Below are 26,148 nucleotides of genomic sequence, written 5' to 3' on the forward strand. Positions count from 1 at the left end.
TGAAGCCTGGGTCCAATGGTTCTGATCGATCAGAAATCGGTGAGTATCGGATCTCAAAACTCACTGAGAAAATAAGTCCCCCCACTTAACATTAGTGGTCAAATAGGGGCCGATTGCTACCGGGACCCGGGTTCAACCATCTGGTTCCGAACCTGCCGTGATCCAGTCCTTCTAGTGTGTTCGGGAGATAAGATACTTTAAATTACATTTAATTTTTTTTCTCTCTCTAAGTCTATTCGTTTTTTCTCTTTTTCTCTGCTTGATTCTGGTTATGAGTTATAGAACAGACATTGGGACTGATTGTATGACATCTTAATAGTCCGCTGATGAGTTGTGATAACAGACATTGAGACTGATTGTATGACATCTTAATAGTCCACTGTAAAACAGGCATTTGGTGCGTTGCCTGAGGTAAAAATGGACGTCGCCTGCTGTCCGGGACAGAAAAAAAAAAGATTTGAAGGGTATACCGAATGTCGTAGGTTGCGGACCCGAAAATTTAAGCGCTAAAAGTAGCTGAGTGATCTAAACAGATTGCGAAACCTACTTTCTTCTTTGTGATCACTTTTTCTGTAATAGGTGGTGTAGTACCATCTCCTTCTATCTTTCTAATGGTTAGCCTTCCTAACTTTTTTTTTGAACAACAGTACTGCTGCACACACAGGTTTTAACAATTTTTTTATTTTCCCCATAGTGTGGGGCGTTTTGATATTTTTTTTTTCCCTGTATTCTTACAAGGATTGCTACCCCAGTGTTTTACAAGTTATTGGAAGGCCCGATTAATGCTGACAGGGAACCTTTCTGTTAAGGCAGTGTCTGCAATCTGGTGTTTAAACACTGGGCTCACCCCCCCCCCCATTCAGACATTGCTAAGTACACTTGCTCTTTTGTGTGTGTGTGCGCGTGTGAATTTAGACCAGGTCATTTTTTTTCTCTCTTGTTTTTTGTTTGTTTTGTGTTTTTTTGTCTGTGTTTGTTTTAAACAAACTGTGCTTTAAAAAAAAAAAAAAGGGGGGGTGAAGGTATAGATTGTGTGCATAGGTTTCCTGTTTTGGGAATGTAGGGATGTATTGTGTGTGCTGCTGTTGTGTTCCTAATGCACCATTAGAAGGAGATAAGAAATGTATGCATAACAAAGACCCTAAAATTGTGATATACTGTGCTAAAAGGGAAAGAAAATGTGTTTTTAGAATAATTTAACTGTAAAAGGTTGTCAGAATTTGGTGAAAAAAGCTTAAATTGTTAAGATCAGAGAAGGTGTAAGTTAGAAATGGCGGCATGCTGGCTTGAACATGCTAGAAGAACAAAAGAAAAATGCCAAGCCCAACTTCCCCTAGTGGACAAAGAGGATGATTTAATTTGCAGCATCCAGAGACCACCTCCTTATAAAGGTCCTCCCCCTCAGGTGCAAGCCACTGCCCAGAGTACCACCGTCCCTGTGACATCCACCCCTGTCAGAGGAACCGCCTCTGAACAAGACCCTAACCTTACTTCCTTAATCTCTCCAGATAAGAGCATGATCTCGGAGCTGAACAGATCAATCCTTGAAACTTTAACCATAGCTAGGGTTGCCACCTCATCCCTTTAAAACAGAACACATAGTAATTACACAGGTTCTGTGGCTGACTAAGGTGGTAATCAAACTCACTTGGTGCCTTATCTGCATTAAATTAGCCCCAGAACCTGTGTAATTACTATGTGTTCTGTTTTAAAGGGATGAGGTGGCAACCCTAGCCATAGCCTAGAGATAAAGTAAACCTCCTATTAGGTATGGTGTAGATGATGGTGAACAATACCCTTTGATAGAAGTCCCAACCCCCAGGGGAGGACAGGCTGACGGGTTGGGAGGACAGCATCCCCTGACAATGACTGTTTTCAGGCCATGGACTGAGAAGGACATACAAAAGGCTACAGAACACATAAAACATCCAAAATTAGGTCCAGCGGAATTGATTGAAAACATAGAGGGGTTACGGAACAGTTACAAGTTGAACAGGGTGGAGGTAGAGAGAGCCCTGAGGAGAGTACTGGGATCAGATTGGGCTTCCGTAAAGGGGGATTGGGACCCTTGCGGCCTAGCAGACGGACAGGGGCGAAGAGATCCATTACCTCCAGATAGCCCAGACTTAGGAAACAGGTTGACTGCATTAATGAATAGATGTCAGCTTAGATGGATTCAAAGGACTGATTGGCAGAAAATAAATATGACAGTACAAGAAGACAAGGAGAGTGTCAGTGACTACCTAAATAAACTACGAGAGGTTTTTAAAGTGTTCTCCGGGATCCCCAAAACTGAGGATGTGAATAGTGTATATGAGCAACGGCTAAAAATTTCTTTTGTACATGGATTAAAACAGGATCATAAAGATTACATTGTTTAAAATATGGTTATTTACCGAACTGCATCAGCTCTAGATGTTTTACAATATGCTAAACATTCAAAGAAGTATCTGAAAACAATGGGATTTTTTTTTTTTAAGTAAAGGTTTTTGTGCAAAGTGTTGAAGGAGATGAGGATGTAGAGGAGTACACCGCCGAGGCGGGAACAGAGGAGTCCCATAGAAGGAAGCAGAGGAGGGTATAGCCTCTGTAATAGATACATTTTTACAACAGGGGTGATTATTCCGTGTTCTGATAGCTCCTGTAACACCCCTCTTTGATATACCTCCACCAGGTTGCCCCAGAGCTATTGTGAGTCCCCCACCATCTTTTCACAGGCAATGTCCACAAACTTGGCTCAATTTGTGCCCCTAGGGCGGGGATATGCAATTAGCGGACCTCCAGCTGTTGCAGAACTACAATTCCCATGAGGCATAGCAAGACTCTGACAGCCACAAGCATGACACCCAGAGTCAGAGGCATGATGGGACTTGATGGGCCAGCTCCTCCTCTATGAAGACACATTCTAGTGGCGTCTCCCTCAGAGGAGGTTTGTAGGACTGATACAATGGCTCTGTTGTATTTTCTCCATGATCAAGGGCATAAGGTAAATAACACTAAAACTCTAGTTGTCGCAACAGCAGGTCAAATACTTAGGGTATAATATCTCAAAAGAAGGTCGGCACCTGGATGAAGCGAGAATTCGAATCCTTCTACAGGTGTCGAGACCAAAAAAATAAATGATGTATTTTTTGGGCATGAGGAATTTGTGTAGGGTTTGGATCCATGGGTATACAATATAGACTGCCCCGTTGGTCCATGCCTTACATGGTAACCCCATGGCCCCACAGGATGCTATTAAATGGAGTGAGGAAACAGAGATAGCTTTTACTGACCTAAAACAAGTACTCTCTAGTTCATCAGTGCTAGCCTTAACGGAATATGACAAACCTTTTTCAAACAAACAGTGGCCCAGATTCAGGTAGATCCGTGCAATATTTGCGTGGGCAAAGGGCAACGATGTTTGCTCTGCGCCCACGCAAATATTTTGAAATGCCCGCGATTCACGGAGCAGTAGCTCCGTAAATTGCGCGGGCGATATGCTAAATAGCCGGGCGTAAGGCTGCCTAATGTAAATGATCCCGCCGGGGGCGGGAATCATTTAAATTAGGCGCGCTCCCGCGCCGAGCGAACAGCGCATGCTCCGTCGGGAAACTTTCCCGACGTGCATTGCGGCAAATGACGTCGCAAGGACGTCATTTGCTTCTAAGTGAACGTGAATGGCGTCCAGCGCCATTCACGAATCACTTACGTAAACGACGTGAAATTTTAATTTCACGAGCGGGAAGGGCGGCTATACTTTAGCATTGGTTGCCCCTGCTACAGCAGGAGCAACCTTGCGCTAAAGTCGCCGTACGGAAACTCCGTACCTTGCGTGCGCAGGGCCCGCGCAACTTTTGTGAATCGGTGGTAGTATGCAATTTGCATACTATACGCCGATCACAATGGCCGCGCCCCCTAGCGGCCAACGCAAGAATGCAGCCTGAGATATGAAGGCATAAGGAGGCTTATGTCTGTCATATCCTAGGCTGCAGTCGGTGTAACGAGGTTCCTGAATCAGGAGCACTCGTTACACCGGAGCAAGTAAGCACTTGCGCCGCGCAACCTATGGTTGCACGGGCGCAAGTGCTTCTTGAATCTGGGCCAGTAGATTTAAGGGAAGGTCACATGACATCAGTACTTACACAGTCACATGGTGAGCGCCAGAGGCCAATTGCTTACTATTCTACAAAACTAGACAGTGTAACTAGAGAATTTCCACCCTGTGTACAGGCAGTGGTAGCTGCAGCCAAAGCAGTTAAGGCCTCAGCATCTATAGTGCTATATCACCTGCTGACACTTATAGTACCTGATGCAGTATCTGTTATTCTTTTACAACAAAAGATATCACATTTGAGCCCAGCACGACACCTTTCCTGTATGACAATACTCTTGACACAACCTCACTTAACGATACAGAGGTGTACTACATTAAACCCATTGTGATAGTACAGTTCCCTGTCCTGGTAATGGTCGCCCAGGACTCTCAAATAGGCAGGAATCTCCAATCCTGGAACCGGGTTTTGGAAACAGCCAGGAGTCTGGCTGGTTGATTGAGCAGGTGGGTCCTGGGCTCATAGTAGAGTCAAGACCAGGGTTCTGGACTCCACCCTCCCGAGGAGTCCAGGCAAGCAAGGGAGAAGCATGCATATCTGCATGGTATAGACAGAGGACCCAGAGCTGTGGGCTGAGCAGCACAGAAGCTGAGAGAAGGTACAGTGATTTGTACAGGTACTTTGGTACGTGGCCAAAAGGGCTGAAGTGTAAGCCTAAGGGGCTGTATTTCTGAAGAGAGCCAGGTGGCTCAGCATTTTCGATTGACTATTTCTTTATTGCTGTAGCAACTTGAAACCCCCTGCGTGGGAAATTCTGGATGGATGTTTTTCTTTCTTTTAATAAAAGTGGGTCAACAAACCCTTAAAAAGCACAACTGGTGTGGACTCTGCTTACTGGTATGCTCTACCCAGATGCTAAATAACCCCAACATTACACCATCCACACTACTACCACTCTCTACTGATGGCCATAAACATAACTGTACTGCTGCCATCGCTGAAAAGGTACTGTCACAAAGTGATTTGAAAGATGTACTATTATCTAATCCTGACATGACACTTTTTCTTGATGGCTCCAGTAGAAAAAATCCAGATGGCACAAATGTAACCAGATACGCAGTAGTGACACAGGATTAAATCTTGGAGGGAAATAAAAGAGCAGATGAAGCGGCTAAAATAGCGGCACAAGAAACACATCAAATAATGATAGAACTGGAAATCATAGAGATAGATCATAAGTCCTTACTGATGTGCAGCAGAATGCATCCCACGGGGAGAAACAATATTGGAAATAGATAACATTTACACATCACCTGAAGGAAAACCGGTATTGCCAAAATCCCTATTCAGGTATGCAGCAGTGTTGACACATGGAGTAACTCATGTGTCAAACAGGGGGATGACTGAGATGTTAAGTAAGGTATGAACAGCCTATGGCTTCACAAACTACTCAAAAACTTTTTGTTCTCAATGCATTGGATTTTATTGAATTGGACAAATGTGGAAGGAATAAGGATTGCAGAGAGGTCTACTTGGACTCACCAGTCCCATTGCAAAAAGGTTTTACAGGCAGAGCAGGGTCAGTTGGCGGCAGAGCTCTGGTAAAGTCTGGCTACAAAGGGAGGTTCTGCACAAGGTGGGGCTTATCTCAAACCGGTGAAGAACTCCATTACCTTACCCCCAGGGCTCTGTAGCTGGTTAGGATGGAAGGGACAGTAATTATCTTGGGTCTACTGGTGACTCTAGGTGAGACGTCACGTCTATACGTGGAGGCAGAAACTGGAAAGAGAAGGAACCTCTAGAATGGGCAAGTACGGGGAAGGCCTTGAACTTAACCTTCATAGAAGGAGTAACTAGTACCATTTTAGTTGATTTTTGCCAAATGGTGGACTGTGGGGACTTAACTGAAGCAAGAAGGCTCCAATGGGCAGATAAATATGTTTGTTATATTCAAAGTGGAACTGACTGTTCAGTATGGAACCAGGCCCTGTGGACCACAGCACACCAAGATTGGGGGTACAACATTCTAGGCATAAATGGCTTAAAAGAAAGACTCACCATAACAAAGGCAGCCAATTCTCCCTGTACCCATGGCAGAGATTGCAATCAATTGCTGATAACATTAAAAGAACCTAAAAATAAAGGATCAACGGTTATATTCTATGGGAGCATGGGTGTCGGGAACAGATCCTTTAGGTACATTGTTCCTCAAGGTATTACCACCCAATAAAACCAAACAGGAAAAGGTAGACACAGAAGAGAATGTAGAAGGCCATAGTAAGATAGAAGTTCTGAGTAACACTGTAAGATTTACTAACCTAACAGTAGAAGATGCCATAGCTTTGGAGACGAGTTACCAAGAAAGAAAATGAGTGGTTAGAATGGTTAAGGTACACGGTTAAAACTCTAAAAAAAGGAAACTGTTTTGTTTGTGCTGGAGCTAGACCACATTTAGCAACAGTCCCTTTTCCTCTAGATTACAATACATATCCAGAAGGTTTAAAATGTATGCTGCGGTTGTATAATAAGAGTTATAAACCAGAAACAAATTCTACCTGTCACACATTGAGTTTGTTGTTTCCCCCAGTGCAGAGACCTCAGATATCTCCAGCGTTTTCTACGTATCTGGGCAATTTTACTTGTTTTGCACTCCCGGAGAACAGTAGCACGGTGGATCTTGGGTCACTTCCTGATGACTGCTGTACGGAGAGGATTAACAAGAAACATGGTGACTGGGTGGAACATGACATTCAGAGAGCTGATGTCTGGTGGATGTGTGGGGATAAGAAACAGTGAGCTAGGATCCCGGCCAATGCCCGAGGGGATTGTGCTATGATCCAGCTGGTTATGCCCCTGAGAATCCTGCCAGAATACCCGTGGACTAAGAGTCACCAACGGTATCAAAGGGACACCTCTCCCAAAGGGTCATTTGACTCCCAGATCTACATAGATGAGATTAAAGTTCCTCGAGGGGTGCCGAATGAGTTTAAGGCCAGGGAGTCAGGTAACGGCTGGGTTTGAGTCTCTTTTCTGGTGGGTGACTATAAATAAAAATGTTGACTGGATTAGCTATATATACTAAAACCAACAACAATTTGTAAACTATACCAGGGATGCTGTAAAAGGTCTAGCAGAACAGCTGGGCCCCACCTCTCTAATGGCATTTAGATATGATCTTGGCTGAAAGAGGAGGGGTATGCAAAATGTTTGGTAGCATGTGTTGTACCTTTATCCCTAATAATACAGCTCCTGGAGGGACTGTGACCAAAGCCCTGGAAGGACTAACTGCTCTATCGAATGAATTAGCAGAAAATTCAGGTATTAATGATCCATTCACAAACTGGCTTGAAGGATGGTTTGGTAAAATGGACTGGATTTATCGCATCATGTTTCATCTCAATTGCTGTGGCTTTGGCCGTTCTGGTCACTTGCGGAAGTTGCTGCATTCCCTGTGTTCGAGGACTTTCACAAAAAGTGATCGAAACTGCAATCTCAAGAACAATGTATCAAGCACTTCCTACCTCCGAGGAGACCTGTGTGGACGTTGAAGTTCAACTTAATGACATATAGTCCGAAAGTGCATAAAACACAGGGACTATCATCGAAATGTGTTGAGATAAAATAGCCACACAAAAGGAGGGAATGTTGGAAAAGTTTTCTATGTGCATTGTGTGACTATTTATAAATATGTAAAATGGAGTCCAGTTTCTGTAATGGCTTTTAAAAGACACGTTGCTTTAGCTTGTCTAGTTCTATTGTTTGTTTTACTTCCTTAAATCAAGCTCTTTACGAATTGTAAAGAGGCACTGGATTGGCAATAAAGCTGTTTGCGTCATGAGCCACCGGTGGTCTTTAAGCCAATAGTATACTTCCTGTTGACCATATAAGAAGGACACATACCTCGTGTCTGTATGTGACTTCTGCTTTCTTCTCAGCATGAAGGTCATATCCATCTGTACCGGTACATTTGAAATAAAACATCTTGCTCCTCGAACACTTGAAGTTTGACTGATCACAGGGGGAGAATTATCCTAACAGAGACTCAGTCAGGGCATAAGCCATCGTCACCGGGGCGTGATCTGACCATGTTATGGATCCAATTGCCGTTTTCTTAATCATCTGCAATTGACTGGGAGGGACCAAAAAATAATCAAGACGTGAATACGATTGATGGGGTTTGGAAAAAAAAGAATAATCCCGCTCCCCTGGATGGAAAAGTCTCCATACGTCAATTAATTGAGCGGAGTGTAATGCTGCTGTAATACGTTTGCCCGCTCCCCAAGACATAGAGGATGTCCCTAATCAGGGCTCAAAATTTCAAGCCCCGAGCTACTAGCCAGGCCTCAAGAGTTACTCGCCACCAGTTGCCCCACCTAATTCATACACTGCTCCACGCCTAATTGCGTCCCTAAACACGCCCTTGTAGATTATCTCATGGAATGACACTGTTAAATGTTTTATGCAGAATCAAGTTACACAATTAAATATTACCAAAAACAACTTTAACAAAACGGGACAGGGCAATGGGGACAGACCAGAGTGACAGGGCACTGGGGGCAGACCAGAGGGACAGGGCACTACAACTGTATCTCTTCCCCATTCTCTTGCTGTCTCCTCTGCAACTCCCATCCATCCATCCTCTCTCTCCCTCTCCTATTCATCTCATCATCAGGAGCCTGTGTGTGCGGCTCCACGCTTGCATGTCCCTACTTCCCCCTTTTATTCAGGCTGGCAGTGAGGAGAGGAGCTGCAGCACAGCGGGAGGGAGCACAATCCAGCGCCGAGATCCACACAACTGCACAGCCGTTGACACCATAGCACAGCACACATTGACACCGCACAGCACACATTGAGACCAGTCTGCTCGCAGTGCTCAGGCTGAACTGCTGGACACCTACATAGAGCACAAGGAGAAGAGAACTGTACAAACGGGAAGGCTGCCACTGTCATGTCAGGGCAACTTTCAGTGAGCGCTGCACTGCCTACCTGGGACACCCAGAGTGGTAATTTTCGCAATCCTCCACCTGACTCATTAATTCCTGCTCCCTACTCTCTGCTCTCCAGCTACATTGGTCGGGGGGAGGGGGGCAGGCTCAGAGAGGTCATACTCTTAGGTCCCATGGCTTAATGAGAATTGTAAGGAGAGCACCTGTGCGCGGCTCACCAGACTACTTTTCTCAAGCATGCACCTTTCCTCTTCAGCCCCCAATCGCATCGGGGCTCTAAGTGTAGGCACAGATTGAAGGGACATTGGTCATGCAGCCCTGTCATCACTCGCCCCCAGCTTAAATCCACTCGCCAAATGCTAGCAGGCGAGTGGAAATTTTGAGGGCTGTCCCTAATGATGTATCCTCCAAAGGTATTAGGGGGACATTCAGATCTCCCCCTACTACCAACTGGCCTTCTGTGTACCGCATTAATTTTTCTATACGACCCTTAATAAATGTGTCTTGATTTGTATTAGGGGCATATAAATTAGCGAGGGTCAACTTAATGTCCCCAATACAGCCTTTAAGGAACAAGAATCTTCCCTCTTTATCTGTCTGTACATCAATCAGATTCCAAGGGACCCTTGCTTAAATAAGAATACTAATCCCTCTTGACTCTGCATACGCCGAGTGGTACACAAAAGGGAAATGTTTATTTTTAAGCGGGTGTATTTTAAGGTCTTTAAAATGGGTCTCCTGCAACATAACTATATCCGCTCTCGCGCGGCCCATATCCTGTATCATCATTTTCCTTTCTTCAGGTGAGTTTAGACCCTTCACATTTAATGAAAGAATATTGAGGCAGTCCATGGTCGCACTACCGTTGATGCCACAAAGAGAGGAAAAAAAAAAGAAGAAAAGGGTGAAAAAAAAGCTGTCACCAGAATGTGCAGCTATCAAAGAAACTAATACTGCCTCTAAGGCAGAGGTACTCGCCGGGAACTCTCAATGGTTCCCAGGGTATAGAGCACCGTCCTACTTGGGGTGGATGGTAGGCAATGCCCACCGACAAGCTCCCAATCCTCCCACGTTTCGCGCCGTCACTATCCGTTACCTTTATACACATAATTCTACCGAATACCTATATCCTTCCGCTAATGAGCTGGCGTTCTGCCTGACTCAAAAGTCTAGAGCGAACACCGCCAGGCTGAAAATAGCATAGTCCGGATATACCAGTAAATCAGAATAAATGCAGTATTGAAAATAAACCATAAAGCATATACAACATAAACAAACCTTTCCCTATGAATAATGACCTGGAACTCCCCTCCCCCTCTGTTAACCCCTATTAACCCCCCCCTCCATACGCCCGGGGCTCATCCCCCAACTATCAACCAAGGTTGTGTATAGTCCCAATGAGCTGATAGGGATCGTCCGCCAAACATCAGTCCCGAACCCAATCCCTCCCCTCTTTCCTCAGACATTCAATCACCCCCTAAACCCAATAAAAAATAGGACCTACTATTTTCTTGGTAGCTTGCTTAATATTGGGGGCCCGAAAGTAAATATGAGGGACAGGGAGGGGGGTAGGATGAAACGTCCTCGAACACATCTGAATTATTTCTCCTAGTCTAAGTTGGCTTTTTGCAAAAAGCGGACAGGGATAAGAGCAACCTCCCTCCCACCTCCCACCAAACTCGGGTCCCCACAGAACTTCTTCTTAATATCCATTCGGGGTAGTTTTCCAGCTGTCATAGGAGCCTGTATTGGACTTCATATCAAGGTAAGGGCAGCAGGGAAGGGGGAGCAGGGACTAAAGTCTAGTACCGGAGCAAAGGGGGTGGAAGGGGGGGGGGTAGTGGGAAAAGGGCAAAGGGTAAAAACACCCCAAAAAATGTCTATTCTTGACTAAACGTCCTCCAGGTCGTTACCATATTACCACATCAATTCCACTACCATTCTTACCACCATATCAGCCAAGGCTTTATTCCCGATAATATGGCTTAAGCAAGGTTAGTCTGTATGGTACAATTCAAGGATAGGGAGGCCAAAAAGCCTACTCACGTGGCTCCTCATGCAACGTATAGTGTACCCCTCGACTCCTAATTATTGCTGTGATGACCTCGGCTCCCTTCGTGCTGAGCGTCCCAATCTACCGGTCAAACGAGGGAACAGTTGGAGCCAATCAGGGACTGGTACCGGATCTACCTCCAAGAATTCAAACAACGTCGGAAGGTCGGCTGTAGTTTGAAGGGTAAACGATCCTGCTTCCTTACGGAAAGTAACAGAAAATGGGTACCCCCAGCTATATGTCATTCCCTTCTGTCTTGTCAAATCCAGAAGTGGTTTTAGGAGTGCTCTACGACGGAGCGTCGCCCTAGACAAGTTTGGGAGAATCTTTACCTCTGCATCTCCCAATACTACCGCTCGATGATCCCAGGCGCATCTCAGTATAACCTCTTTCTGGATATAGCGATGAAACCTACAGATTATATCCCAAGGTTTTATCAGATCAGTTGATGTAAAACCCGGGACTCTATGCACCCTATCGAGTTCAATCTCCACTTCTGGTTCTCCCAGGACCTCTCGAAAAATGGATCTCACAGGTTCCCCTAGGTCTTCCGCCGGTAATTTCTCGGGTACCCCTCGGAGCCGCAGGTTGAGGCGGCGGCTCCTGTCCTCGATGTCTTCCATGTGGAGCTGAAGGGAGATAGCGGTATCCTTATACTGATCTCTTGAGCTTTCCAGGGCTGTGACCCGTGCCTCCAGGGTGATTGCTGAAGATTCCCCTGTCGTAACTCGTTCTGCAAGTGTAGCTACTTCCCCCCTCACTTCTTGGATGTCACGATGGTGAGTCTCTTCCAAATGGAGGATAAGGGATTCAATGTCAGATCGAGTCGGGAGCGCTTGTAACATTGCCCTTATATCCCTGTCTAACATTGGAGCCTCTGGGTGCTGAGAATCTTCCATCCTAGATATGCTCAGAGTCTGTTCTAGGGCGGGCGGCTCTGTGTGGCTTACAGCCCTATTGGTTGACAGCTCTTTCTCTGTAGCAAACTGAGCAGGCTGAGATTTCTGTTGTATAGTACTTGTGGAGCGTTCCGGGTCTCGCGTTACTGTCGCTCTGGCTCCTGTTGACTTCTCCTGAAAAAGGTCAAAAAAGCGCTGCTTTTCCCCCGTATTTTTCACTTTAATTTTGGCTGTGTTTTTGGCAGTATTTTTAGCTGTAGAAGTCCTGCGGGTCACTGCTCTCGTTTTGTATCTTTTAGGTGCACTTGTTTATGCCGATAAGGAAGTTTTTGGACAGGAGCTCACTTAGCCATGACTCCCTGACACTTCAATATTAATAAGCAAATTAGATAGAGTCTTACGGCTTCAAAGATCACATTCTCATTCTCTTACACATGTCACATGTCATATGTATCATTAGTAACTGACAACAACGGGCAGCTCTACCCACTTGTTATTTTCAGGGGGGGGATGTCAACTGCGTCTATCCGGAATCTGCAACACAAAGTTATCCCCGCAGATCTCACAAATGTAGCATCCACAGCAAAATTAGATTTAAAGGGGTTGTAAAGGGATTTTTTTTTCATAATAAGCATCCTTTACCTGCAGACATTCCTCTTTTCACTTCCTCATTGTTTGTTTTTGCTCAGAAGTCGCTCTATTTCTTCTCTGTTCTGTTCACTTCCTGCTTGTCTGATTTTACTCACCACCGTGATGGGAGGGTTTACTGCGGTGGTGAGTAACGTGCTCAAGCCCCTCCTGGGAACTACATCTGTGCGGCAGGACGCTCTCTACGTGTTAGAGACTTCAAGGAGGTGTGAATTACTGGGCGTGTCGCAATTCATACTGGGAAATGTAGTTCTTACATGAACAAACGATGCAAACCAGGAAGTGAATGAGAGAACAGAAACTAAAATGCCGGAGGTGATATAGATGAAGGAATATAAAAGGTATTTACTCGTTTTTTAACAGAATCATTACACTATTCTGTCTGTCTACCTTGCAGACATTAATTTTAGGCAAAAACATTTTTTCCTTTAGTGACCCTTTAAGAGAAATTGCACACGATCAGTCCTACCAGCAACCAGCAAGGCAGCACAAGGCAGAAAAGCAGCACAATAGCACAAAAGCACAAAAAACGACAGGAGGCAGCAGGAGGTAATATAAGACAGAAAGGGCCGATTTATAATGTCTCTGTTATTATTCTTATCATTCTTATTATTGCTGAAATCATTGCTAGTATCACTTTAAGCAGGGCAGGTCTGGTAAGAGCAAATATTAGCAAGTATTTAACAGGTAAGATTTTTATTTTATTTTACCAGTCCAGTCAGGGCAGTGTAGCGCGATCTCTGTCCCCTCTGTGAGTGTCATAGAAAACAGCCTTAGAGATGCAGCGTGTGGTGTTGAGCTTCACGAGAGAGGGAGAGGGAGAGGTGTCAGCTGTTGCAGATCTTCAGCGCGTCTTGTCCACAGCTGATCTCCGGGGGAGTGCACCACAAACCCGGCTGCGCGGCTATGCACGGCTTTGCGGATATGGGGCTGAATCGTTTGGATCACTCTCTGAGTCGTGCTCAGCTGTTTCAGCAGACAGACAGGAAGACAGGCGTCACGCAGAACCCTGTAAGATGAAACTGATGAAACTTTACACCTGTGTCCCGCTCCCTGATACAGCTCCCGGTAGCCAGTTCTAAACAGAACTAAACAGTACTATACCGTGCCTGCAAGAGGTTACCCCCTTTTAAATAAGGATTGATGAGATTCTCAGTGAGATAGCGGGCAATGCGAAGATAGGGGAGCCACTGCTTTCAGGTTTCAGATTTCAGGCTTCTCAGGCTCCGGAAATACCATATCTATTTCAGTTTGAGACGGCATGAAGCAGGCAAAGCAATGCAATGGAGGAACGGGAGCTCCTTCAGCGTGCGTCCTCACTCACTCACTCACTCATGTTCAACCACGCCCCCCTCCATGGCCTCAGTCACAAACCCCAGACACAGAGGCAGTACCCCTGTCCACAGTGACCTACACGTTAACTCCTTCCTGGTCAACCCGCATTGACCGAAAGGTACCCCTATCCCTCATATCACCTATGGGTACAACCGTTTGTAATGAAACTTCCTGCCTTTTTCCTCTCCAGAAACCCCAAACAACGCCTTCCCCCTTCCGCTCGCCTACCACATGGGAGGGTGGGTGGGACGCTTCCCCTTTCAGCTAAAATGGAGGAGTGACGCTACATCACTTTCTCCCTCCAGGCTAGTGTTAGCCAGCCCCTCCTTTCCCCCCAGGCTGCTCCTCTCCCTTAAAGCGGCGCTGCTCTTTTTCCCCCACAGCCCCTCCTACAACCTTAAAGTGGACACTGCTAGAAACTATCTTTCTTCCTGCGGTCCCTCCAAGTACTGTATTCACAAAGCACGCGCTCCCTAAGTTGCGGCGGCGTAGCGTAAATGGGCCGGCGTAAGCCCGTCTAATTCAAAGTAGGCTGGTAGTGGGCGTGTTGAATGGAAATGAATCGTGACCCCATGTAAATGAAGCGCCGAACTAACGGCGCATGCGCGCGCATGCTCAGTATCACGTTGAATCTACGCCCTAAGATACGACGGCTCAATGGCAATGACGTGAACGTAACCTACGCACAGCCCCATTCACGTACGACTTACTTAAACGACGTAAAAACATACGCTTGTTCCGACGTCCATACTTTGCATTACTCTCCGGGGGGCTGAATACAAATGTACACCACACTTTTCACATATTTATTTGTAAAACAAATTGAAAACCATTTATAATTTTCCTTCCACTTTACAATTATGTGCCACTTTGTGTTGGTCTATCACATAAAATCCCAATAAAATACATTTACGTTTTTTTTTTTTGAATCAAAGAGCTTTTATTTGAGCAAAATAACAATGTACAGAGCATACAGATAGCATACGGGTACAACACATGTCCAAAGGTTACAGGTAAAATACAGGTACAGGAGTGTCAGCGTTAGGCATTCTGATCATAGGCGATATGGAGCTCAACAACATTTTAAACCCAGTTACCCCGAAGTGTAAATACGTTACAGTAGAGTTGACTATCTGACCACCTGCGCCCCACCCAATCTCCCTCTCCCCTCCTATCTCTCCTGAGTGCAAGTTGCAGAGGAGTTCAGCCACTTCCCCCAGATTTTTTCATACTTGGCTGGACAGCCCCTGTGTGAGTAGACCAGTTTCTTGTATGGCAGTACACCATTGACCTCTGCCAGCCAGTGGGACAGTTCTGGGGGTTCCGGCCTCATCCACACCCGTGCTATAACCTTTCGGGCTATAAATAGCGTTTCATGCAGGAATATTGTAAGGAATTTATTTATGCTGACATCCGGAAAGATTCCCAGTAGGCATGGCTTGGGCTGCAGAGTGATAGGGGACCCCATTTTATCATGAAGGAATTTTACCACCTGTTCCCAGTAGGCCTGGACCTTGGTGCACTGCCATATTAAGTGGAAGAAGGTGCCCGTGTCTCTAGTACACATCGGGCACGTAGCGGGGGAGTCCCTCTTGTACCTGGAGATCCGTAGAGGTGTAAGGTATGCTTTATTCACAATAAAGGTTTGCGTAAGGCGATCTGACAACTTCGGGGATACAAGTTTACAAGCGTCTAGAGCGTCGCTCCATTCGTCGTCTTCCAGTGGGCCCACCTCCCCCTCCCACCTGGACTTTAGGGCATAGGCAGACACCGTTGCACCCGGGAGTGTGATCATAGCGTGAAATTGAGTGATCAGTTTTTTGGGGTCCGGGCATTTAACTGCAGCCATGAGGGGATTGTCAGCTAGGGCCAAATCATCTTGGGGGAATTGGGCCTGAAAGGCGTGTCGTAGTTGGGCGTAGCGGAATAGCATGCGATCGGGCAGGTTATATTCAGTCTGCAGCGCGTCGAAGGGCCTGAGTTTTCCGTTCCTGGTGACATGGGATAGGTAGTAGATTCCTCTGGAACTCCACACCTCAGTGTCCCCGATACGCTCTAGCTCCGGCAGGGCAGAGTTGTGCCACAGGGAGGTGTATCCGTGTAAGGGTGAGATGCCCAGCCTGTCTGAGACCACACTCCACACCTTCCTGTAATGGTGCAGCAATGAGTGGCGGTCTCCCACCGACTTCCCCCCCCTGCTATCACTACCATGGGGTCGCCTATTGACTGAGTCCACGCAGGGCACAGGAGGCGGAGGAACCTAGTCCTATCTATCTTGTCCACGTGAAAGAGTTGTGACAGTTGGGCGGCCAGATAATATGCATTAAAGTCGGGTAGCGCCAGTCCAGCCAGGTCGGTCGGGTTTTTTAGTCTATGCCAGGGGAGTTTATGTCTTGCGGAGCCCCACACAAATGACTTAAGAAGGGTTTCCAGTATTCTAAAACACCTGAGCACCAAATACACCCGGGGAATGCCACACCATGTATAGAATCTTAGGGAGCAGGACCATCTTTATTAAATTTACGCGGCCCATGACCCCTACTGGGAGTCTGGCCAAGTACTTGATCTCGGCTACTCTCTGTAGTGGGAGAAGAGCCCTATCCCTGGTCATTGGGTAGCTATCTAGAGAAAGTATTTGGGACTTGTCCCAGTTGATCCTGAGTCCCGAGAAAGCGCCGAAACGCTCTATCAGGGCCAGCGCCAGGGAGAGAGAGTCAGTGGAGTCATCCAGGTATAGAAGTGTGTCATCCGCATATGTGCTTATCCTCTCCTCGACGTCCCCCCTCCGGAGGCCCGTTATCCCTGGGTGAGTGCGTATGGCAATTGCCAATGGTTCTGCTGCCAGAGCATACAGCAGCGGCGACAGGGGGCAGCCCTGCCTCGTGCCACGCCGCAGAGGGAACTGATCTGAGGGCCACCCGTTGGCCAGTACTCTGGCCACGGGGGCCTGATATAGGAGCTTCACTCATTGTATGAATTTGGGACCTATCCCGAATTTGGCAAGGCATGTCCACAAGTATCGCCACTCCACCGAGTCAAATGCCTTGGCAGTATCTAAGGCTACTACTATCCAGGACCCTGGATTGTCATGGTTGGCCTGTAGGTTAATGAACAACCTCCTGAGGTTAAAGGAGGTGTTCCGGCCTGGCATAAAGCCTGCCTGGTCAGCATGTACCAGAGAAAGGACTACGGTGTTAAGGCGCGCCGATAGCACTTTGGCTAGAATCTTGATGTCTACTTGTAAAAGGGAAATAGGGCGGTACGACTCCGGCAGATGTGGGTCCTTTCCTGGCTTAGGGATTAGCACTATGGTGGCTTCCCTCATCGAGGGCGGGAGCTCTGAGCCATCGAAAATGGAGTTATAGAGGGCGAGAAGCCTGGGGACTAATGTTGCAGCGTATGTGGAGTAGAATTCGGCTGGTAAGCCATCCGACCCCGGTGCCTTGGATTTCGGGAGACCAGCCAGAGCGGCGGAGATTTCCTCCGCCTTCAGTGGTTCCTCCAGTGTTCGGGTCTGCTGTGCAGTCAGTCGGGGGATCGGCAGGTCCACCAGAAAGTCCTCTGCCAGGGAGTCAGAGTCAGGGGCCATCGTGTCATATAGAGAGGAGAAGAAGTCATGGAACATAGTGGTCACCTTTTCCGGGTCAGTCACCAAATCCCCAGTCGGAGAGCGTAGGGATATCACCACTGGGGGCCTCTCTTCGCAGTGTACCAAATATGCTAGTAACTTCCCCGCCCTCTCTCCATGTTCAAACGTCCGCTGCCTAAGAAAAAAGAGTTTTCGCTTCGATTTCTCATAGTGTAGCTGATCGGCCGCCCTGGTGCAGAGCCGGAGCTCGGCAGCCAGGTCAGTTGATGGGTTGGCTGCATACTCCCTCTCCTTTGCCGCGGCTAGTTCCACAGCCCTATCCAATGCCTCCGCAGATGTAGCCTTAATAGAGTTTATACGGGACGACAGTGTCATACGTGCATGCAGCTTAAAGGCTTCCCAAACAGCCCGGGGGGACGCGGAGCCGGAGTTGTCTGCGAAATATCGTTCCCATTCTCCTGCTAAATCCGCGTCCTCCGGGAGCAGGGTCAACCAGAACGGATTCAAACGCCACGACGGGGGCGGGCGAGCCCGGTGCAGGGACAATGTCGTCCAGCACGGACAATGGTCAGAGAGGGACCGAGGGGAAAAACCTGCATCCTTCACTCTAGGGAGAAGGGCCGTGGACACCAGTATGAGGTCTATGCGGGACATTGCGCGGTGTGAGGCCGAGAAGCATGAGTACGCCCTGTCTATGGGGTGGCTATATCTCCAGGTATCCACAAGATTGAAATCCGCAAGTAGTCTCGCGAACCTTGTGGGGTGTGGCTCTACCGATGACGGCTGGTCTCCGCCTAACCTATCCAGGGAGGGGTCCATTACATTATTAAAGTCACCCAGCCAGACTGCCGGTGTGTCTGGGTGTAGGGCCATAAAATCAAACCCTGCAATCAATATAGTAGACTGGAACGGTGGTGGGACGTAAAATGCCATAAGAAGGATCAGGTCCCCGTATAGTTTAGCTTTCAAAAAGACATACCTGCCCTGTGGGTCTATCTCTGAATCCTGGAGTTCAAATTGCGCCGTTTTGGCTATTAATATAGAGACACCCCTGGAATGGGAGGTGTGGACTGAGTGAAAGCCCCAGCCCACCCATGAGCGTATGAGCGCCCGCTGGGCCAAGCCCTCCGCGTGCGTCTCCACCAGGACCACGACGTCCGCTCTCAATTTTTTAAGTATAGCGAATATTGCAGAGCGCTTAATAGGGTCCCTCATCCCACGGACATTCCAAGTCAAAAGCTTTAGCGTGGCCATGGGACAAACCAGGGACGGTACAGAACCCCAGGATTCAGACTACTCTCAGTTGCATACCACATTTTCCCACGTCCTAACAGTAACATAGCCCTATACCTTAGCAATGACTCCTTGAAATACCCTTCAGACATGGTTTGCTCAAATAAAACAGAAAATAAATAAAAAGGAACAGTAACCCATAACTTGTGCATCCCTCCCTCCCCCCACCCTGCCCTGCACTGTCCCCAACTGGTGCGGGCTTGAACCCTTAACTGCCAACGGGGCAGGAGCAGCACCCTATGTATAGCGTGAAAAAATACAGATACCAAGGATATACATAGGGAGGCCACCAGCACGTTTCCGGATAGCGTCCAGCTAGGTTGCTCAATGTGTGACCATGCGGCAGTGGCCTCCCAGGCTCGAGAGTGGGTTGCTGCCTGTAGGGCGGAATTCCGCTGCGTGCATACGCACAGTGTAGGACTCTGCCCGCTGTCCGTTGCGAGCCCTTTAGTAGCGTTCCTCCCTCCGCCGGAGAGGAGGAATTACAAATTAGAAATGACTAAGCATCAATTAGATCAGTACTAGTAAAAGAAGGGGGGTGATTGTTCATTGTTGTATGCGGGTTAGACCCCCAGCCAGGAGGGTCCAGCATGACTAGGGTTAGAGTAACAGAGCTAGAAAAAGAAGAGAAAAAAAAAAGAGAAATTTTTTTTTTTTTTTTTTTAAAAGGGGAAGGTGGGACAACATCTCCCAACGAGGGACAGCGCGGCCAAAGATCAGAATAGAGAATAAGCCCCAGAGGGGGAGCCCCCCCTCCCAGGTACACATCCCCCCCAGACGTATTAATGAGCAGCCCCAGCAGAGGACCTGTCTATGTGGGGGGTATTGAGTCTCGATTCCCTGCATACCGTAGCCCCCCGAGGGGGGGGGTCACTCCCTGCATAGGCGTTCTGGATGCCCCGGGGCTCCGGGTGACAGAGAGCAATGTTCAGGATGCAGTCCGGAGCCCTCGACACCGCACTAAGGGGGGGGGCTGAGCATTCGACCAGTGGGGGTCAGGGGGATGTGAGCTGTCAGGTGAAGGCACCCTATATGGGTGCAGCAGGGGGAGAGACTAGGGGAGACTCCCAGGGCAAAGAAGGCGGCCTGGGCCCAGCACCCCCGCAAGGAGAATCAAAGTGGGCATTTGGGGCTGGGGCATCAGGGACAATAACCGAGCTGGAGGAGACATGGTACTTATCTGATTCTTTCTTGGCGCTCCAGCCAGGCCAGCACCTCCTCCGGGTCTTCAAAGAAGTGAGCCCTGTCTTCTCCCTCCACGCGCAAACGGGCCGGGAATAGCATGGCGTATTTCATGTTCTTGATCCGCAGATGCCGTTTGGCCTCCATGAAGGTCTTCCTTCTGCGCTGTACCTCTGCCGAGAAGTCAGGAAAGGCCGCCACCATCTTATTGTTGTACGGGATGTTTCCCCTCTCCCTGCTCAGCCGTAGGATAGCGTCTCTGTCCCTGTAGTTGAGGAATTTTGCTATGAATGTGCGAGGGGGTGCTCCGGGTGGCGGCGGTCTGCCTGACATGCGGTGAGCACGCTCCACCGCGAACATGGGGGAGAAGGCCTCTCTGCCATAGGTGTCTCGGAGTAGCTTTTCCAGGAAGTCTTGCGGGTCTCTCCCTTCCACCCCCTCGGGCAGGCCGACAAACCTTAAATTACATCTGCGGCTTCTGTTCTCGAGGTCGTCTTGCTTTTGCAGAAGCTGGTCAATCTGTAGCTGCATGGCCTCAGTGGATTGTTGAATGGGGGGGAGGGAGTCCTCCACGTTGCCCAGCCTCACCTCTGCTTCAGACACTCGTTCCCGCAATTTCTGCATGTCCTGGCGTACCAGTGAGATGTCCACCTTCACCTCCTCTATCTTTGCTGTGAGGGTAGTCTGGCAGGCTGCCACAGCTTCCCGGCATGAGGTGATAGCCAGCAGTACCTTGGCTATGTCCGCGCCGACCGCTGCTTCCTCCGTCCTCGCGGCTCCGCCATCTTGCGCCGTGGGATCCTTCTCCTGCCGGAGATATTGATCAATTTTCGGGCCTGCCGATTTCGGTGGGGCCATAACCGCTGGGTAGTCCGGGGTCTGCTGGACCGTTCTGGCTAGTAAGGTCTCGTAAATATACGTAGGATAGGGTAGATAGGATAAACGGCCGGCGGAGCTCAGCTAGCTAGCGTCCTATCCCATGCCGCTCCCACATTTACGTTTTTAGTTGTAACATGACAAAATGTGGAAAATTACAAAGGGTATGAATACTTTTTTAAGGCACTGTATATATATATATATATATATATATATATATATATATATATATATATTATATTATGGGAGATGCATAGAGGCTCTTGTTCTGAGATTTCCTAATGCTGGTTGCCTGGCTGTCATGCTGGCCTCATTGCATCAATTTTTTTAATTGCTAACAAGAATACAGATATGGGGGCAGATTCATCAAAGAGATACGACGGCGGATCTCCTGATCCGCCGTCGTACCTCTGAGTCCAGCCGGTCGGATCTATGAGGCTGATTCATAGAATCAGACTCCACATAGATCTCCCTTAGATCCGACTGGTGTAAGCGACTTACACCAGTCGAATCTTAGGCTGCAATCTACCGCCGGCCGCTAGGTGTCGTTGCTTTTTTTTACGCGTCGGATATGCAAATGAGGAGAACCGCCGATTCAAGTCCGTACGCCCGCCCGTCGCTTTTTTTTAACGTTGTTTGCGTTCGGCTTTTTCCGGCGGATAGCTACCCCTGCTATATGAGGGGTAGCTAATGTTAAGTATGGCCGTCGTTCCCGCGCCGAGATTCAAATTTTTACGTCGTTTTCGTAAGTCGATCGGGAATACGGACGGCCGCAATTGACGTAGCCGCCGCAAACAATGACGTCCTAGCGACGTCATTTGGAGCATGCGCACTGGGAAATTTCGCCGGCGGCGCATGCGCAGTTAAATCGGCGCGGGAACGCGCCTGATTTAAATTGTACACTCCCCCTAGCCGCGGAATTTGCATTCCGCCGGGGGAGTTACGATCCGACGGTGCAATTTTCGAGGTAAGTGCTTGATGAATACTGCACTAGCCTCGCTAAATTGCACCGGCGGATCGTAAAACACGTAGATCGAGCGGATCTAAAGATCCGCTGATCTACATGAATCTGGCCCACGGACTTCAGACACTTGTCAGACATTCCTGATCCCCTTCCTATAAAACGATGCAGCTTTATCAGACATACAGGTTATTCAGATTCATTAAAACCAACCCCTCCTAACACAAGATCATTCTATATATCACTAAATCTGTTAGCTCAGTGCGGAAATATACAGACTCACCTGTGCGTCCTCCGTCCTGAGTAGCTTTGTTCTTTCTATGCTTTACCTTTGGAACAGGATTATACATTTGGGAGGTGCGAGTAGCTCCTTGGAAAGTCTCCAGTGAGTGCTCTAGGCTTTTTTTTTTTTTTTTTTTTTTTTTATAGTAGGTTTATCAAAACTGAACATAGCACGCTCAAATAAATTTAAAGAGACTATTCTGCAAAATTGTGCCACTCAAAGTATGAAAGGAAAATAGTCTAGAGTGGATGTAAACCCCAACAATGAACTGCTCATGCTCCCTTTTTATCTGTTGAATATACAGTAAAAGCTTTATGTTGTATCAGTTAAATAAGTACCTGTTGATCCTGCCAGAAATCCAGAGAGCTTGTAACTTCTGGGGCAAGATTCAGATAGGTTAGCGGATCTTTAGATCCGCGTAACCTATCTGATTTACGTTACGACGCCGCAAGTTTTTGAGGCAAGTGCTTAATTCAGAAAGCACTTGCCTGTAAAGTTGCGGCGGCGTATCGTAAATCCCCCGGCGGAATTCAAATTCCGCGGCTAGAGGACGTGAAAAATTTAAATCAGGCGAACGAACTACGCATGCGCCGTCCGCTAAATTTCCCAGCGTGCATTGCTCAAAATGACGTCACTAGGACGTCATTGGTTTTCGACGTGAACGTAAACTACGTCCATCCGTATTCGCCAACGACTTACGCAAACAACGTAAAAAATTCAAAACTCGGCACGGGAACGACGGCCATACTTAACATTAGCTACCCCTCATATAGCAGGGGTAACTGTACGCCGGAAAAAGCCAAACACAAACAACGTAAAAAAAAAGCGCCGGGCGGTCAGTCGTTTCTGAATCGGCGTAACTCCTCATTTGCATATTCCTCACGTATACAAACGGAAGCGCCACCTAGCGGCCAGCGTGAGATTGCAGCCTAAGATCCGACGGTGTAAGTCACTTACACCTGGCGGATCTTAGGGAGATCTATGCGTAACCTGATTCTATGAATCAGTCGCATAGATACGACGGACGGAACTCAGAGATACGATGGCGTATCAGGAGATACGCCATCGTATCTCTATCTGAATCTGGCCCCTGGGGCTAGATTCACATAGATTAGCGGATCTTTAGATCCGCGTAATCTATGTGATTTACGATCCGCCGGTGCACTTTTGCGGGGCGAGTGCAGTATTCACAAAGCACTTACCTCGAAACTTGCACCGGCGGATCGTAACTCCCCCGGCGGAATTCAAATTCCGCGGCTAGGGGGAGTGTACAATTTAAATCAGGCGCGTTCCCGCGCCGATTTAACTGCGCATGCGCCGCCGGCGAAATTTCCCAGTGCGCATGCTCCAAATGACGTCGCTAGGACGTCATTGTTTTCGGCGGCAACGTCAATTGCGGCCATCTGTATTCCAGACCGACTTACGCAAACGACGTAAAAATTTGAAACTCGGCGCAGGAACGACGGCCATACTTAACATTAGCTACCCCTCATATAGCAGGGGTAACTATCCGCCGGAAAAAGCCGAACGCAAACGACGTAAAAAAAAAGTGACGGGCGGGCGTTCGTTTCTGAATCGGCGGTTCTCCTCATTTGCATATCCGACGTGTAAAAGACCGAGGCGACACCTAGCGGCCGGCGGGAGATTGCAGCCTAAGATCCGACGGTGTAAGTCACTTACACCTGGCGGATCTTAGGGAGATCTATGCGTAACTGATTCTATGAATCAGTCGCATAGATACGACGGACGGAACTCAGAGATACGATGGCGTATCAGGAGATACGCCGTCGTATCTCTATCTGAATCTGGCCCCTGGTGTTTGTCGGTGCTGCGCTGAAATTAACCCCAATGTGATGGAAATTAGGAGAGGGATAGGAGTTCTGTTCAAAACAGAAGCAAGCAGCCTAGAGTGATGCCGCGTACACACCATCACTTTATGTGATGAAAAAAAACAACGTTTTTAAAAACGTCACTTTAAATGACCGTGTGTGGGGGAAAACATTGTTTTATGTCTTGTGAAAAACGACAAAAAAAAATGGAAGTATGCTTCAATTTTATGTGTCGTTTTTCAAAACTTTGTTTTTTACTTCACAGAAATTGACCGTGTGTAGCAAAAAACAACGCTTAAAACTACGTTTTTACACCCGCGCATGCCCAGAAGCTAGTTATGAAACGAGCTTCAATGGAAAAACGTGGTGAACGTAACCTCGCTTTGCTAGAGCATTGTGAAAAAACGATGGTGTGTAGGCAACTTCGTCTTTGAAAATTGAAGTTTCAAAAACGTTGTTTTTTACTTCACAGAAAATGACGTTTTTTTTCATCACATAAAGTGATGGTGTGTACGCGGCATTAACAATGCTGCTCCTCCATAAATACAGGCATGAGAGTGAGGCTATATTGAAAACCAATCTATATATATAAAACTCAACGTGTGTGTGTGTGTGTATGTATGTATGTATGTTCCAGCATCACGTCCAAACGGCTAAAGATATTAACATGAAACTTGGCACACATGTTACTTATATGTCAGCAATAAACATAGGATAGGTGGTTTAACCCTTACCCACCCCCATTTGCCATGGTCGGGGTTTTTCTTTAAAGTCCCATTCAACTCTATGGGAAATACATGTTACTTCATAACTTCCAAACGGCTGTAGATATTTCGATAACACTTGGTCACATGTTACTTATATGTCCACTTAAACTATAGGATAGTTAATTTAACTACCCCCATTTGTGAGGGTCGGGGTTTTTGTTTAAAGTCCCATGCAAATCAATGGGAAATGTATGTTCCCACATAACTTCTGTACGCCTGGAGATATTTCAATAATACCTGGTACACATATTACTTATATGCCAAATAAAAATATATGACAGTTAAATTAACCCTTACCTACACCCTTATATAAAAGATGGGTATATTTATATTACTATGATTTTCCTCCCCAAAAGGTTAAGATAGGAAGACCGGGCAACGCCGGGTATTCAGCTAGTAGGTTACTAAAGTTATGAAAATTCTTGTACAACAGAATACAACTTTGGTAGTGATGTAATGTGTTGTATTGTATGGTAATGTATTCTTTCATTTCCAAGCATGCGTGTGTAGCACTACCCCGTAGGAGCTGCTGAGAATTGATTGGATCTGCACTCTACCTGTCAACCCCAGAAAATTGTCTCGAACCCCCCTTGGCACAACTGTATAGCAGTATAAATATGGGACCCAATGGTAAAGAGATCTACAGCAACACCACACTGTAATATATGTAGCGCCTGTGTACTTTCAGTCCAGGTGCTATCTTAAATTTAGAGGGGGATGAGAGAGTTATTTAGCTCTCATCCAACTAATTCATGTAAATTAGGCCTCTACTCTAGCTGGGCTGTACTGCCAGTTCATTTTGTGTTCCAGAGATACCTTTCCATCTCTGGGCGACAGGGGGCAGCAGTGGAGTTCAGTTTTGAAGCGCTTCTTGCCAGCAGCCAATCAGAGGAGTTTCTCCCTCGCGGGGCATGCTGGGGGAGGGTACTTCTAGAGCGGACGCCATTGGATTGGGGCTCTGTTCCTGGTTCCGGGTGCTGCACCCACCTTCAGGGTGTGCGCACATCACGGGCCCCGGCGATATGGCCTACCAGGCCGGGCGCACGTGCTACGCGGAGTTCTCGGTTCTGGGCCCTCATGGTCCGGGACAACTGAAGCTATGGAGGGGCCCCAGTGATCAACTGGGTTCCCACATTCTGAGAGGTTCACTGGTTCTGGTTACAGGTAACCTGATCGGCTGAAGCGTCATCGAGGGCGGGAGAAGACATCGAGGGACGTGGAAGGAGGATGGCTGACCCCCAGAAAGGTAAGTGCCGGGCGGGGGCAGGGCTGTGGAGTCGGTAGATAAATGTTCCGACTCCGACTCCTCAGTTTTATGTACTTCCGACTCCGACTCCGACTCCTCTGTATTAATATGCGAATGTATTTTATACATTCCTTGAGGGAAAGAAACGCAACCTACCACAGGACTACTGGCTGGGAAGCCAACAGTCTACTGTATTGCACAGTTTAA

The 26,148-nt window shown here is 47.5% G+C and overlaps 1 protein-coding gene across 2 annotated transcripts in view; it reads right to left on the reverse strand.

Moving 5' to 3' along the window:
* LOC120926656 (acyl-coenzyme A amino acid N-acyltransferase 1-like) overlaps window positions 1-22,220 on the reverse strand; it is a 57,606-nt gene extending 35,386 nt beyond the window's left edge. Inside the window, exon 1 of one of the 2 annotated variants that reach the window (XM_040336790.1) lies at window positions 22,100-22,220. Coding sequence is in view for 1 of the 2 variants with exons in the window: in XM_040336782.1 (XP_040192716.1) it covers window positions 6,093-6,095 (3 nt within the window). In the remaining variant the exon portion in view is untranslated. Of the gene's footprint in view, window positions 1-6,092; window positions 6,180-22,099 lie in introns of those variants that run through there. The other variant, XM_040336782.1, reaches the window with a different exon arrangement.
* Between the last annotated feature and the right edge of the window lie 3,928 nt (window positions 22,221-26,148).

The sequence above is a fragment of the Rana temporaria genome, chromosome 1 (genome assembly GCF_905171775.1).
Source record: "Rana temporaria chromosome 1, aRanTem1.1, whole genome shotgun sequence".
Classification (NCBI taxonomy): Eukaryota; Metazoa; Chordata; class Amphibia; order Anura; family Ranidae; genus Rana; species Rana temporaria.